The 13650-nt window shown below is 37.9% G+C and overlaps 1 protein-coding gene across 1 annotated transcript in view; it reads left to right on the forward strand.

Moving 5' to 3' along the window:
* Positions 1 to 13650, forward strand: part of GPC3 (glypican 3) — a gene marked incomplete at its 5' end in the record, with an annotated part of 220486 nt that overhangs the window by 54326 nt on the left and 152510 nt on the right. The window contains one exon of the mRNA XM_008058339.2: positions 9746 to 9871. Coding sequence (XP_008056530.2) covers positions 9746 to 9871 — 126 coding nt within the window. The remainder of the gene's footprint in view (positions 1 to 9745; positions 9872 to 13650) is intronic.

Here is a 13650-nt window from a genome sequence, read left to right on the forward strand (position 1 = left end):
TACCATAAATTCTGGCATATTTGATTTGCCAGAAGCAAGTCACTAATTCTAATCCACACTCAAGGAAAGGGAAATTAAACTCCATCTTTTTTCAGGGAATTTTATGGACATATTCTAAAGCCACTTTAGGGCTGCTGACATCAAAACATTTGAGAATCATTTTCCTATAGCATAGGGGTTCTTTAGGCTCTTTCTAGAAAAACAAGGCCATTTGTTAAAAAATTAGGCCATTTGTCAAAGTCCTCTTTAATCCCTACCTCTTCTTTGTCCATTATTCTCCATTGCATTCACTAGGCCTGAATCACCTGAGGAATTAGCCTCAGTTCATCCAAGAAATGGATCTTTCACTAGTGGAAACCCCTTCCATATTTGGACGAAGTGAATATAAATAGAGTAAGTCTTGAAACGACATATAACAAAACCATTTTTTTCTCATCAGTATTATAACAACATTTAGTAAAACCCAAAACCACATTATTAGAGGATATGCTGTATATCGTTTTGCTTAAAGTTGCAATTTCCATGAAGCTAACAACAATGTTAAGTGAGAAATTTACTGTGTATGTTTGTATATATGCATATATATGTTTGCATGTGTATGTGTGTATACACACACACACACACACACACACACACACACACACACATATATATCTTGATTGAATTCAGCAGAAATTTACTAAACACCTGTTAAGTGTCAGAAGTATACTAGGCACTGAAAATACAAAGACACAATCTCTGTTCTACAGCTCAGTTTAATGGGGAAATATACGTAAATAAAAATAATTTCAAAACAGTTTTATAAATGCTAAAGCAAAAGAATGATACAGAGGAAGCCTATTGGGAAAGACAAAACCTCTACCCAGGTGAGTTATAGTAGAGGCTTCCTGGAGGAAGTGGTATATAAATTTGTAGCAGAACCATATGCAGAGCTTTTTAAAAATACACACACTCAGTCTCATTTTGAAATTACTCTGTCAATCTAGACACATTTATAAGTAGGAGATGTATCAAGGCTTCTATCTTGGACTCTATAAGACCTATTCACTTTTGCCTTACCCGGGACAGCACTATGGGTGTTGATTTCTCCAGGAAAAAAAGAAAGAAATCGATAAATAGGGTTTTGGCTGGGCACTTTGATGCTTTGTTTAAATTCACTTTTGAATTTGCAGCTAAACCCCAGAGAAAATAAAAGATAGTAGGAAAAATTGGCAAAGCTTGTAGATGAGTAAAAAATGGTCAGACAGAGATCCTTTGGGTGTTGGGAGCTTGAGCCTGCCCCATGGTATTTCTCTCTCTTTTTTTGAAACTAAAGCATTAAAGTCTGAGGTGGAGCCTTTCTTTGTGAATTCTCTGGGAGAAGAAGAAAACAAAACAAGAGGAGAGTATCTACTTACTTTGAACTCCCTCAAATAGACATTGCAAACCTTCTTAGGGAGAGCAAAGTAGGAATTAAGATGCTCTCTTGCTAAATGCACTATCCCTGCCCCCCAATCTGATGTTATTAGGAGGGTTTGTTTTAGCTCAGTACCTTTATAAATTTCTCAGTGTGTTCTGCACAGAATTTCACACTGTCCAGAAAAATATATGTGCCTCAAGCACCCCCTACATCCATGCCCGAGTTCCATCCTCTGTGGTTAGAAGTATGATCATTGCAAAGGAACCCTATTGTAATATTCAGTCTGTGGAGATTGTGAGCAAGTTGTCTGAATCTGATTGTGAGTTGAAAAGTCTTTCGCCTTATTAAAATAACAACACACAAAGAAATGCAAGATTCCTTTGGTAGCACTCAGAAGTCATCTGTTTGTTTTGTCTGCCCCCAACTGGGTAGTTTGCAACACACAACTAATCTTGGAAATAGCTTAGTTCAATTTAAAGGCGATTTGATACTCAACTGGTGGTCTATGTGTGGAACCCAGTGTTCCTTTAAAATATCTGTCATTAGATTTAAGGCAATGAGGGGAGAACAAGGTGCACAAGTAACACAATTGGAATAAGAAGAAACAAGATCTTCATAGCCCCTTCCAACTCTCATATTTTCAACACGTTTTAATTGTCAGGATTTCCCTCCTTTGCCCTCCTGAATGTCTCCTTCACTCCTTCCCTTTTAATACTTTTTACTTTGTCATTTTCATATCCAGTATACTGTCTGGTAGAATATATGAGCAATAGTTTCTTTCTCACACCCAAAATCTATATTTGAATAGTCCATCCTACATCTATATACCAGACTTATGGCCCAACTGCTAATCTGTGAGAAAGTCACATATCCCTACACCCTTGTGAAATTATGTCTATGTATTCCAGCCCTCAACTTCCTGACTTCCTTCTCCTCTCCTTCCCCTCTGACTTTGGCCTAAAGGGGCAATGGATTAGGTAACACTAGTAAATGACCTAGAAGAAAAGAACAAAAGCTGATCTCAGCTCCCTGGTCCAAAATCAATGCTTACTCCCACTCCTTCTCATACTGCTCTGTGGTCCCTCCCAACCTCTGAACAAAACAACAAAGTATGTCCTGAGTTAATCAACTAGTTTCAGGTCTGGTACAAGTCATTCTCCCCTAAATAGAACTCTACTTCTTTCAACATTTGTCAACACCATCTTGAAGCTGGGCATTGTGTTAGGGTTAGGCCCCAATGAGTGTAGGAGCTCCTAACCTAGTTAGAAAGGCAGACAAGTAAATAGTTATCATACATTGGGAACAAGTGCCAAAACAGAGCTATATACAAAATAGTGGCAGCATCACAGACAAGGAAGTTAGCAGCTTTCCTGAGAGAGTTAAGAAAGGCTTCTTGGAAAACATAAACTTTTGAGCTTGGCCTAAAAGATAAGTTCAAACAAACTCAACAGATAGGAAGGGAAATAGGGATGTTCTAAGAAAAGGAAATAGTCTGAGAAAAAGTATGGACTAGTCTTCAAACTGGTAGACAGTTGTCGTTTGGGGTCAAACTGTGAAAGACTCTTTTCATCAGAATTAAGCATGATCTTGCATCATTCCAATTTGTGTTATTTTAGTTTATGTACTTTCCTGTGCTTTCAATTAAAAAAATAATGAGCTCATATTACTTTACATTAAGAAAAAAAGAACCTTAATAATAAAGGAAAAAAGTTCAGGTTCTGCAATTGGGGATGAAAGGCTGTTTTTACTTGCAGTGGTTTCCAATTAGTGCTGCTTTGATGCCTGCCCAAGCAAATCATTTCAAGAAAGCAAAGGCAATCCCCTCCCCCACAGCCAAAGAAGGGGACACTCCTCTCCAGGATGATGAAATCCCTCCAGGAAGATCACGTGCACCCAGCTGCAATATTTCAAAATGGCTCGTGCAAGCAAAGGGGCCCTATCCTTTAGTTCCACATTTAACAGCTTGAATGTAAACCTCTATGAAGAGACTTTTTCCTGAGCAGACTGCTGTAAGCATATGTTGGGTTTGTCCTAAGAGCTGTGGGCTCCACTATTTATGTGTCAATGGTATGTTTGACATCTACGTATTAAAGAAAACTGGAATTCAAATCAAAGAACACTCCCTTCAATCAAATTGCATTTTCTATCCCAGGCAGCTAATTGACCAAATTTTCTATCCTCTTTATTTCTAGAGACAATTCAGTTGAGCAGACTGCCTTAGTTCACGGGTGGAGATTCTTTTGTTGTCTGTCATGGGCTACTAGCACAAAGAAAAACAATCTGGACTGAGCCATACATGGGTAATTAATATGTCACTTAGTTTAGTTTCAGGTGTCTTTCTTTAAGGAAAGAAATATAGAATGGAAATAGTCAACTCGTCTCCTTTTAAAATTATAAGCTGGGGATATAAGGCTTTATTTAAGAAAAGATAGAAATAACATGCATTTAATTCTTGTGCTGGAAGAAGTTTAGGAAGGAATGACAGAAAGAGACAAAGAAGAGGAGAAAAAAGAGAGGCCCAGTTAACTCGGCAGGAGGTAAACTACTCCAGTCACACTCTGCTGCTGTGATGGTGTCAGAGGACATTATCACCTGTTGCCACTGTCCTTTGAAAAGCTCATTAACTCGCCAACAGTTTAGAAAGTCATTTTTTTCTACCCTCCAAAATAGTATGTCTGAATTTATTTTCAAGAATAAAATTAAAAAGTTTCTTTTGGGAACCAAGGTTTATTCTTTCACAGTAATTCAGAACGTTTTACATAATGTAATGGCTTGCACTGTAACACTTTCCTTGGGGATTCTTACGTATTGGCCAGTTTGCTAACTGTGCTGAGACTTGCTGTTTTCTCTCCAAAAGGCAGGTACAGCCTCATCCCATCGGGCCTGGGAATTATTTAAAAACTGGCATTTATTTTATTATTCTGAGATTCTTTTCTAATCAAATCCACATTGAATTCTAGGTGAGTTTTAATGGGGACAATATACACTAAGAACCAAAAAGAACTCAAAGAACAAGCCTATGGAGAAGAATAGGTTTTATTTATTTATTTTTTTAATTTTTAATTTTGGGGGGGTTGGAGTCTCACTTCATCACCCAGACTGGAGTACAGCAGCCGCTCCCGGCCACCACAGCCTTAACCTGCTGGGTTGCGGCGATCCTTCCGCCTCAGCCTTCTGAGTAGCTGGAACTACAGGCGCGCACTACCACGTCTGGCTGATTTTTTTGATTTCTTGTAGAGATGAGGTCTCGCCAAATTGCCCAGGCGGGTCGCGAACCCGTGGGCTCAGGCAATCCACTCACCTCAGCCTCCCAAGATGCAGGATTACAGGCTGAGCCACCGAGCCCGGCTAAGAATAGGTTTTAAATAAATAAATGCAAAACTTCACTCGAAAGTTTGGAAGGAAGTATACTCAAATATTAACAGTGATTATCTCGTTCTGGTGGGGCTATGATTTTTTTTTCTTTTACCTTTCTTTACTTTCTAATTTCTCCATAGTGAGCATTTATTTATTTTACAGTGAGAAAGAAAGCCAAAAGTCTTCATTTTAAAAGATGTAGGAAGAAGTAGATTTTAACCACTGTTTATTGCTGTTGCAGTGCTAAAGTTGCAGCTCTTACAAATATGTTTTTGTCTCTCACTTCTATGTTTATTTCCTTTCAGACCTGACTTTGCCCAGCTCTCTTGTCTCCTTTCATTTTTCCTAGGGGCATTGCTCACCTCAGTAGACAAACTTGTCTTTCTCTGAGGCATATTTCTCACCTCTTCTCTACCTTTTTTTTGGAGGGCCAAGGGCAACAGCTTTATAAAGATTTAATCCACATACCATACAATTCATCCATCTAATATATATAATTCAATCATCTTAGTACATTTACAGCTGTGCATCCATCATCACAATCAACCTTTAGAACGTTTTCTTTTCCTCAATAAGAAACCCCATGCCCTTTAGTTATCATCCCCCAACCCTCATCTTCCCAATCCTAAGCAACTACTAATCTTCTTTATGTCTACATAGATTTGCCTATTCTGAACACTTTACATAAATGGAATGATATAGTGCATGGTCTTTCAGGACTGGCTTCTTTCACTTAGCATGGTGTTTTCAAAGTTTATCCATGTTATAACATGTGTCAGAATTTCATTCCTTTGCAAGACTGAATAATATACCATTGTATGCACATACTACCTTTGATTGGTTCATCAGTGAATGGACATCAGTCTTGTTCCATCATTTAGCTACTGTGAATGGTGCTGCTATGAACATGTACTTGAGTACCTATTTTTAATCTTTTTGGTTTTTAACCTATAAGTGGAGTTGCTGGGTCATCTGGTAACTCCATGCTGAACTTTATGATGAACCACTAGGTTGATTTCCACATTGGCTGTACCAGTTTGCATTCTCACCACCAATATATGAGAGTTTCAATTTCTTCATGTCCTTACCAACACTTGTTGTTGTCGTTCTTTTTTTTTTTTTAATTTTGAGTTGGAATCTCACTCTGTCACCCAGACTGGAGTGCAGTGGCCACTCCCAGTCACTGCAGCCTTGATCTGCTGGGCTCCGGTGATCCTTCCACCTCAGCCTTCCAAGTAGCCAGAACTACAGGCGTGTGCTACCACGCCCAGCTTTTTTTTGATGTATTGTAGAGATGAGGTCTCGCCAAGTTGCCCAGGCGAGTCTTGAACCCGCGGGCTCAGGCAATCCACTCACCTCAGTCTCCCAAAGCGCGGGATTACAGACTGAGTCACCGAGCCTGGCTTGTCTTTTTTTTTTTTTTTTTACTACAACCTTTCTAGTGAGTGGAAAGTGGTATCTCATTATGGTTTTGATTTGCATTCCTCTGGTGACTACTTTATCTTTTTCTAACTTGTCTTCATCTGAGTTTTCCACATCAGATTCTGAAGTTTTTAGACACAGATACCTGAGAGAGCCACCCCACCTTCCTACCAGGCTCAGATTTTAAAAGATCATTCAAGCTGATACACCAAATTAGTCAAGAGGTTTACCTTGTTGGGAAAGAACATGGTTGTACTTATTAAATACCCATGTCAAAAAGATGAGGGACTTAGCCAGGTGCGGTGGCTCATGCCTATAATTCCAGGACTTTGGGAGGCCGAGGCAAGAGGATTTCCTGAGCCCAGGGTTCAAGACCAACCTAGGCAACATGGTGAGACCTCATCTCTACAATAAATCAAAAAATTAGCCAGGCGTGATGGCGCGCACCTGTAGTTCCAGCTACTTGCAAGGCTGAGGCGGAAGGATCATCTGAGTCCAGCAGGTCGAAGCTGTGGTGGCTGTGAGCATGCCAGTGAGACTCATGATAATGGTAATATTGGCAATGGCTAACCCGGAGGGATCACTTTGTGCAGGGATCACTTTGTGTATTATTGTGTAGGTACTGTGACTACTTATATGAGTATTATGCTCAACAGTTTACATGTATTGTCTCATTTAATCATCACAGTAACTTTGCAAGATAGGTGCTATCATTATTTTCATTTTACAGAAACTAAAACTCAGAGAAGTTTAGAATTTGCCTAAGATTTCACTGCTGGGTAAGTGAGGGAGTAACTGGCATTTGCAACTCAGCTGGGACAGTCTCCAAAATCAGTTGCTCTCAGCACTTTTAACAGGTTGAAGGAACTGTTCTGAGAACCCAACCAATCATTATAACATGCTTAATAAATAAAACTGAGTTGTAAACTCAAAATAACTCATTCAGAAGTAAATTTTTAAAACACAGTCTCTTCCTATACCTATCCTATACGTGCTATGGAGGTAATGAATTAAGACGACCTTTTATTTTCCCAAGTTACCTTGTTCAAGTTTCAAAGACATTCCCTGACTTCTAGAATGTGATGACCCAGACTGTGTTCACATTATTCACATTCTTTGTGGTTTTCTTACCTTGACCCTTCCAGATGATACCCTTCTATACTAGAGTGGGATGTCTTATGTTTATTGCAACCTCTCATTCCCTTAACATTTAGATCAAACCTCATCTGGATCTTTTTCAACTTGCCAGTAATCTTTATGATCAGCCAAAAAAAAAAAAAAAAAAAAACCTGCAAGGATTGGGAGAAGTTCAGGGAATTATTTTTACTTTTTTTAACTTCTAGGGAAATCAAATTGGAAGGCCTTTCTATGGGTTCAATTTTTCTTGCCATGTGCTATGTTAGTGAGAGAGGATTTGGAGGTGGGAGGCCTAAGGGAAACTCTTTCATTAAAGAGAGGGTCATTGTTTCCCATAGACTAATGGCCATATTCCGTTTCCTCGTGGAGTGGGGGGAATTACTCAGCCTCAGACTTTAGTCTTTTGGTTTCCACTCCTGGGAACTGTATTATTACCTTGTAAAACAGAGCATCTCTCCTATTAGATGTTAATTGAACCCATCTTTTTCCTCTGTGAGAAACTATAATGTTGACTTTTATTTTCAGGGCTCTATATTGAGCCTCTTCTCGTTTTAGATTGACAGTGCTGAAGCAGCAGGAGTAGACTGCAAGAGGATATGGCCATAGCAGGAATCAACTGTTGGGGTATCAGGAGTTATGTATGGCCCAATAACCTTTCTTGAGTTGTTCTGTTCATCACCTTGGTTTTGCTGTGACCCAAGCCTTTGTGATCATGTGCTGAGAGCCCTCTCTCTCTACCTGACCCTCTTAAATCATTAGTTGAAATGAATAGTTTTACGGTAATTGTCTTAGTTTGTTTTATGTTGGTATAACAGAATTCCTGAGACTGGGTAATTTATTTTTAAAAAGAGGTTTCTATATCAGGCTGGGAAATTCAAGTTTGTGTGACCAAATCTGGCAGTTTCTGATGAGGGCCTCATGCTGTGTCAAATCATGGTGGAGAAATGGAAGGGAACTGGACAAACACAAGAGGCAACACGGCTTTATAACAACCTGCTGTCATGGGAACTAACCCATTCCCTCAAGAACTAAACCAGCCTTGCAGAGAAGACATTAATCCATTTTCACCTCTTAAAGATATCACCTCCAAACACTGTCAATTTGGGAACCAAGCCTCAACTTGAGTTTTAGTGGGGACAAGTCATACTAAACCAAAACAGTAACAAAATGAAAAATGGAATTAAGTGTAAAAAGATATTTCCACCATTCTTTCTTTTTTGGCCAAATCTGAGAACAACACTTACAAGGCATTCCTGGGCTCAGGACTTCTACCCAGTGTTCAAATGAGATTCAGTCCTCTGGTTCCTACAGAGGCCTGTACATCTGGCCAGTTCACTATTATCGTGGAGACAGTATAATAATTACTTCACTACTAGAAAATTCCCTGACCAAAGTCTCCAAACTTAGTACAGAAATAAGGTAGACTTGGGTATAAAAAATGTTTTTACTTTCTTTCTATCAGGAACATTGCTTTAAAAAATAAAGTGTGTTTTGTTTTTATTTACCACTGGACATCTATTACATAAATATTTTAATATTCCTTTATAAACATATTCACTTCTCTCCAGTCTAGGGTGTCTTGCTTTGTGTGTCCATGTAGATCTGAAACTGAGCAATAGACCAAAAATTTTGCCGTTATTTATGTGTGTTTATATACAATTACATGTATAATGTATTCTCTGTCTCTGTCTCTGTTTCTCTCTCTCTCTCACACAAACACACACACACACACAAAACACACACACACACACACACACACACACACACACACACACACACACCTTATATGCAGCAGAAAAACCAAAGCAAATAAACAATAAAATATACCAGAATTCTCTCCCTTTCCCACCCCCTCAAAGGAACCACAATATACAGCCAAAGAACAAAGAGACCTTCTTGCTATAGCAGATGTGAGTTTCTCTGACCCTATTGTCAGGAGAATTTCATAGAGCTTATACTGTTCTGGGCACCCTGTGATTCTGATCTGCAACCATTAGCCACAGCCTATATGGAAAGGGGCCATCTCTAGGGTAATAGCATTGTAAATTACAATCAATGCACTCAATTACACTCAGAAACCAAAAGATATGTAGTGCTCCAGTGTGCCTTGTAATCAGCACCTTTGAAAATGTAGGTAACAGCATTCTGAACAAAAAATGGAAGCAGAACGTCTTAGAAAATGGATGTTGGAATTAAATCATCCTTCTGATAGGAACAGCACCTTATATGGCAGGCAACTTTTTTCTAATATCATTTTATTGATTAAAAAAAAAAACCAAATTGTGGCCTTGTAGCCAAGAATGTCTTTTAAAATCATTTATTGCTCTAATCAGCTTGGCAGAGCCTTTCTGTCATGCTGATAAGGAAATTAAACTTTTCTCATACTGGGTTTACTTGCTTCTTATGCGCAGATGTTTTGTTTTTTTTTAGGGAGCTAATTCAGAAGTTGAAATCTTTCATCAGCTTCTATAGTGCGTTGCCTGGTTACATCTGCAGCCATAGCCCTGTGGCGGAAAATGACACCCTTTGCTGGAATGGACAAGAACTCGTGGAGAGGTAATTTTTTTGAAAGTTAAATATAGCAACATTTCAGGAATAATCACCATATGCTTATCTGAATGTTACTTATGTCTTCTCTTTGCCTCTATAATTTCACAAGAAAAATTCCAGGAAAAAACATACATATGCGTATCTATGATGTTCCAGATGCTTTCTGGAACTTACGGCTCTTATAGAATTTGCAAACTTTGAAGCACATAAAGAACTATGCATGCAGGAATATTTTACAAGGTGTAATGCATAAAGCAACTTTTTCGTCTTTGCTTCTTCCAACTCCTTCTTATGTGGGCCCTTATTTATTTAATTTGAAGAAATCATATCCATCTTAACAGCTATCATTTATGAGAGTTAATTATGTATTAAGCTCAATGCTAAGTGCTTTGTACATATTATCCCTTATTATCTTTACAATAATCTTATGAAATGAATGCCATCATTTTTTTCTCTATTTATTTATTTATTATTTTGAGTTGGAGTCTCACTCTGTTGTCCACTGGAGTGCAGTAGTATGCTCATGGCTGCTGTAGCCTTGACCTGCTGGGCTCAGGCGATCCTTCCGCCTCCGCCTTCCAAGTAGCTGGCTACAGGCATGCACTACCATGCCCAGCTTATTTTTGTGATTTATTGTAGAGATGAGGTCTCACCAACTTGCCAAGGCTGGTCTCGAACCCCTGAGCTGAGGCAATCCTCTCACCTCAGCCTCCCAAAGTGCTGGAATTACAGGCTTGACCCACCGTATCCAGCACATTTTTTTCCCATTTTACAGATGAAAGAAGAAAGGGGAGAGAAAGAGGCATATCATTTCACTGAACAATTTTACTAAAATATGTGATCATTTGAGTATTTGTTAACCTCATCCATGCTAACCATCATTATCTATGAAGAATTGTTCATCACTGAAAAGGAAATTATATTCAGCAAATATTTACTGAGCACCTTCTAAGTTCCAGGCATGTTGAAGTAAACAAAACAGATATAATTCCCTGTCCTCATGGAGTTTTCATTTTAGTGCACTGGTGGGATTCCTAAATTCCATTGCTTTGTATATGTGAAGAATAGCTTGCAACTAAAAATTAAATCAAGAGGTTAGAATGCTTAGGAAACCATGTGGAGTTGATGAACATGTTTTTTAAAAATGTTTGTTCAGTAGTAGCATGTTGTAAAGGAGAAAACCAAAGAGACCTACAATCGAGTTCTGAATCTTCCAATAATTTGTTGCATAATCTAAAGCAAATGACACAGTCTCTCTAGGCCTTGGTGTTCCCATCTAAAAAATGAAGTGGTTGGTTAGAACCCCTCCAGATCTGACAGTCGGTGTGGTTTATCTCCTTATTAATTTAACCATTCATCCATACCTTCAACACTTACATGTTGAGATGTTATGTGTTAGGTACCATACTAGGTGCTAGAGATGCAAGGATGAAAAAGGCAAGTTACCTGCTTTGAAAAGCTTACATTCTAGTGAACATAAGGACATGGGATGCTGAATGGAATTTATTAGCAATGTAATTGTAATGGACAGAGGAAGGCTTTGGTACCAGATAAACTTGAGTTTGCCTCTCAGTTCTGCTACTATCGGTGTGTGGTCTTTGGTGAATCACATAACCTAGAAAGTGTCAAGGTTTTTGTCCTTTGTAAGAGAAGAACATCTCATAGAGTTGTAACTATTAGATAAGGTCATAAACATAAATCCCCTAGTAGAGACACTGTGTTTGTAAAACACTTATTTTGGGGGGTAATTGATTTTCACGTAAATTTATAATGTCTTGCTCTGTGACATCTCTGAGCCTTTTTATGTTTTCCCCTCAATCTAGAATGTTGGAACTTATGAGACAGAGGACATTAGTAAAGAAGACCTGCTGAATACTTGTAAAAAAATCCCCTAGCAGAATGACACATATTGGAAGCTCAACTTATTTGACTTCTCTTTTTTCTCCCTTTCCCCTTGACCCCTCCTCTTTCCAATTCAAGACAAAACACATGCCTGAAAAGAGCTTATTCCTCATATGATCTATTTTGCTGACATGGGATAATGAGAATGAGGTTGCATGCCAACCTGGATGAGGCAGTGAACTTGTATGGAGACAGACTTCCCTCTAGCAAATGTGAATCAGGCTGGAGGGTTTAATGGCCCCATGCAATCCCCTCCACTCTGAAGAAGTAGTGTGTATTTGCCATCCTAAAAGTTCATCAGGTACTAAATAGAATCATGAACATATTGTTTTAATTGTAAGAGGAAAGAAGTTGGTATTTGGCTTTATTAAAAACTGGTGCTTTAAAACAAGTACGAACAATATAACATCTACACGTCCACTATGTGGTTCTTGCATAAACTCAAGAAACCATCCAGTGACTTGTCCACTATTAATATAGCAAAGAAGAACAATCCTTGAATACTTATTTATTTTCGGCAGCATATCTTCTAACTATGATTTAAAAAGGAAAAAAAATTACAATATATTTATTTACTAATATGTTCATTCATTTATTTACTCATTTAACAAATATTTGAACATTTATTATGTATCAAGTACTAATATTGGTTTCTTCATTGTTGTAATTGTTTAAAGCAAATGTTGTAACCCCACTGCATTACATCCTCTACTGCTTGGGGGAAAACATCAGATTGATCTAAGTTTCAGTGAATTTGAAAACTTTTCTTCCCAGGCTTATGTGTTTTGGATTAGTGAAATTTTTAATAGAATTTTGCTCATATTAACTACTTCATGTCCAGTATATTCTCATGAAGGCTGTTACCCTGGAACCAAGAAAGTTCTCTTCTATCCAGTGGTGAAATTTAAAGTCAGCTAAATTTGAATGAATCCAAAAGTTAGCCAAATGAACTTTCACAATATTAAAATAACTCTGTTAACTGAATTTTTTTGTTTAATTTGTTAGCTTTAAAATGTTTTAGGGTATAGCACAAAATAATAAAATAAATATTGTAGCGTGGAGAAGAGCTATTATTCTAAACTACTATTTATACTTATGAAAATCTATTTTTAAAACAAGTTTTATTGTTGATATATACTGCCCAGGAAAGAAAAGAAGGAAAGAAGGGAATGGGAGAAGGAAGGAAGGAAGGAAGGAAGGAAGGAAGGAAGGAAGGAAGGAAGGAAGGAAGGAAGGAAGGGAAGAAAGAAAGAAATCAAACATACTTGCAAGCAGAATAAGGGTAATATCCAGGAAGTGACTCCTCCCTGGCTAGCAACCTGAGGTTATAATTAACTTGTGCTTGTATTGCTGACCTAATGCAATGATGAAACTAGGGAATAGTGTCAAACGAGATTTTTTTTTAATTACTCAGGAATATACATTAATAATATGAAGTTCTTCAGCCTGAAGACATACATGTCCTCTATTTGTACCATTTATAAAGATTAGCTTTGCACTCATGTCTCATCTATAGTTGAAACCTCTTTCTACAGCTTTTCATTGAATTTCTCATTAAATTTACTATTAAGTAACAGTTGCCACTTTGTATTGTCAAATGGGTTGTAACTTTGTTATCTTTATAGGTCAAGTTTGTGTTCCTTTGAAAATATTTTACTTTTAGACAAGAAAAATTATGAAAATCAAGTATCCTGACATAGAATGAGACTTGTCAGTGGAGACATTTGATCAAAAAGACAGTGTTAATGCTGAAGAAAATGCTGAGCAATACTCATGTCTGCTGGTTATTAGAGCTGTTTACACAATCCTACTATGGATGTATAGATGAGTCCACTTCTAAAGAGTTAAGCAATTCATTATCTCTCTACATAAGGTCATATTTC

The sequence above is a fragment of the Carlito syrichta genome, unplaced genomic scaffold, assembly GCF_000164805.1.
Source record: "Carlito syrichta isolate Samal-C Ts95f unplaced genomic scaffold, Tarsius_syrichta-2.0.1 Scaffold303299, whole genome shotgun sequence".
NCBI lineage: Eukaryota > Metazoa > Chordata > Mammalia > Primates > Tarsiidae > Carlito > Carlito syrichta.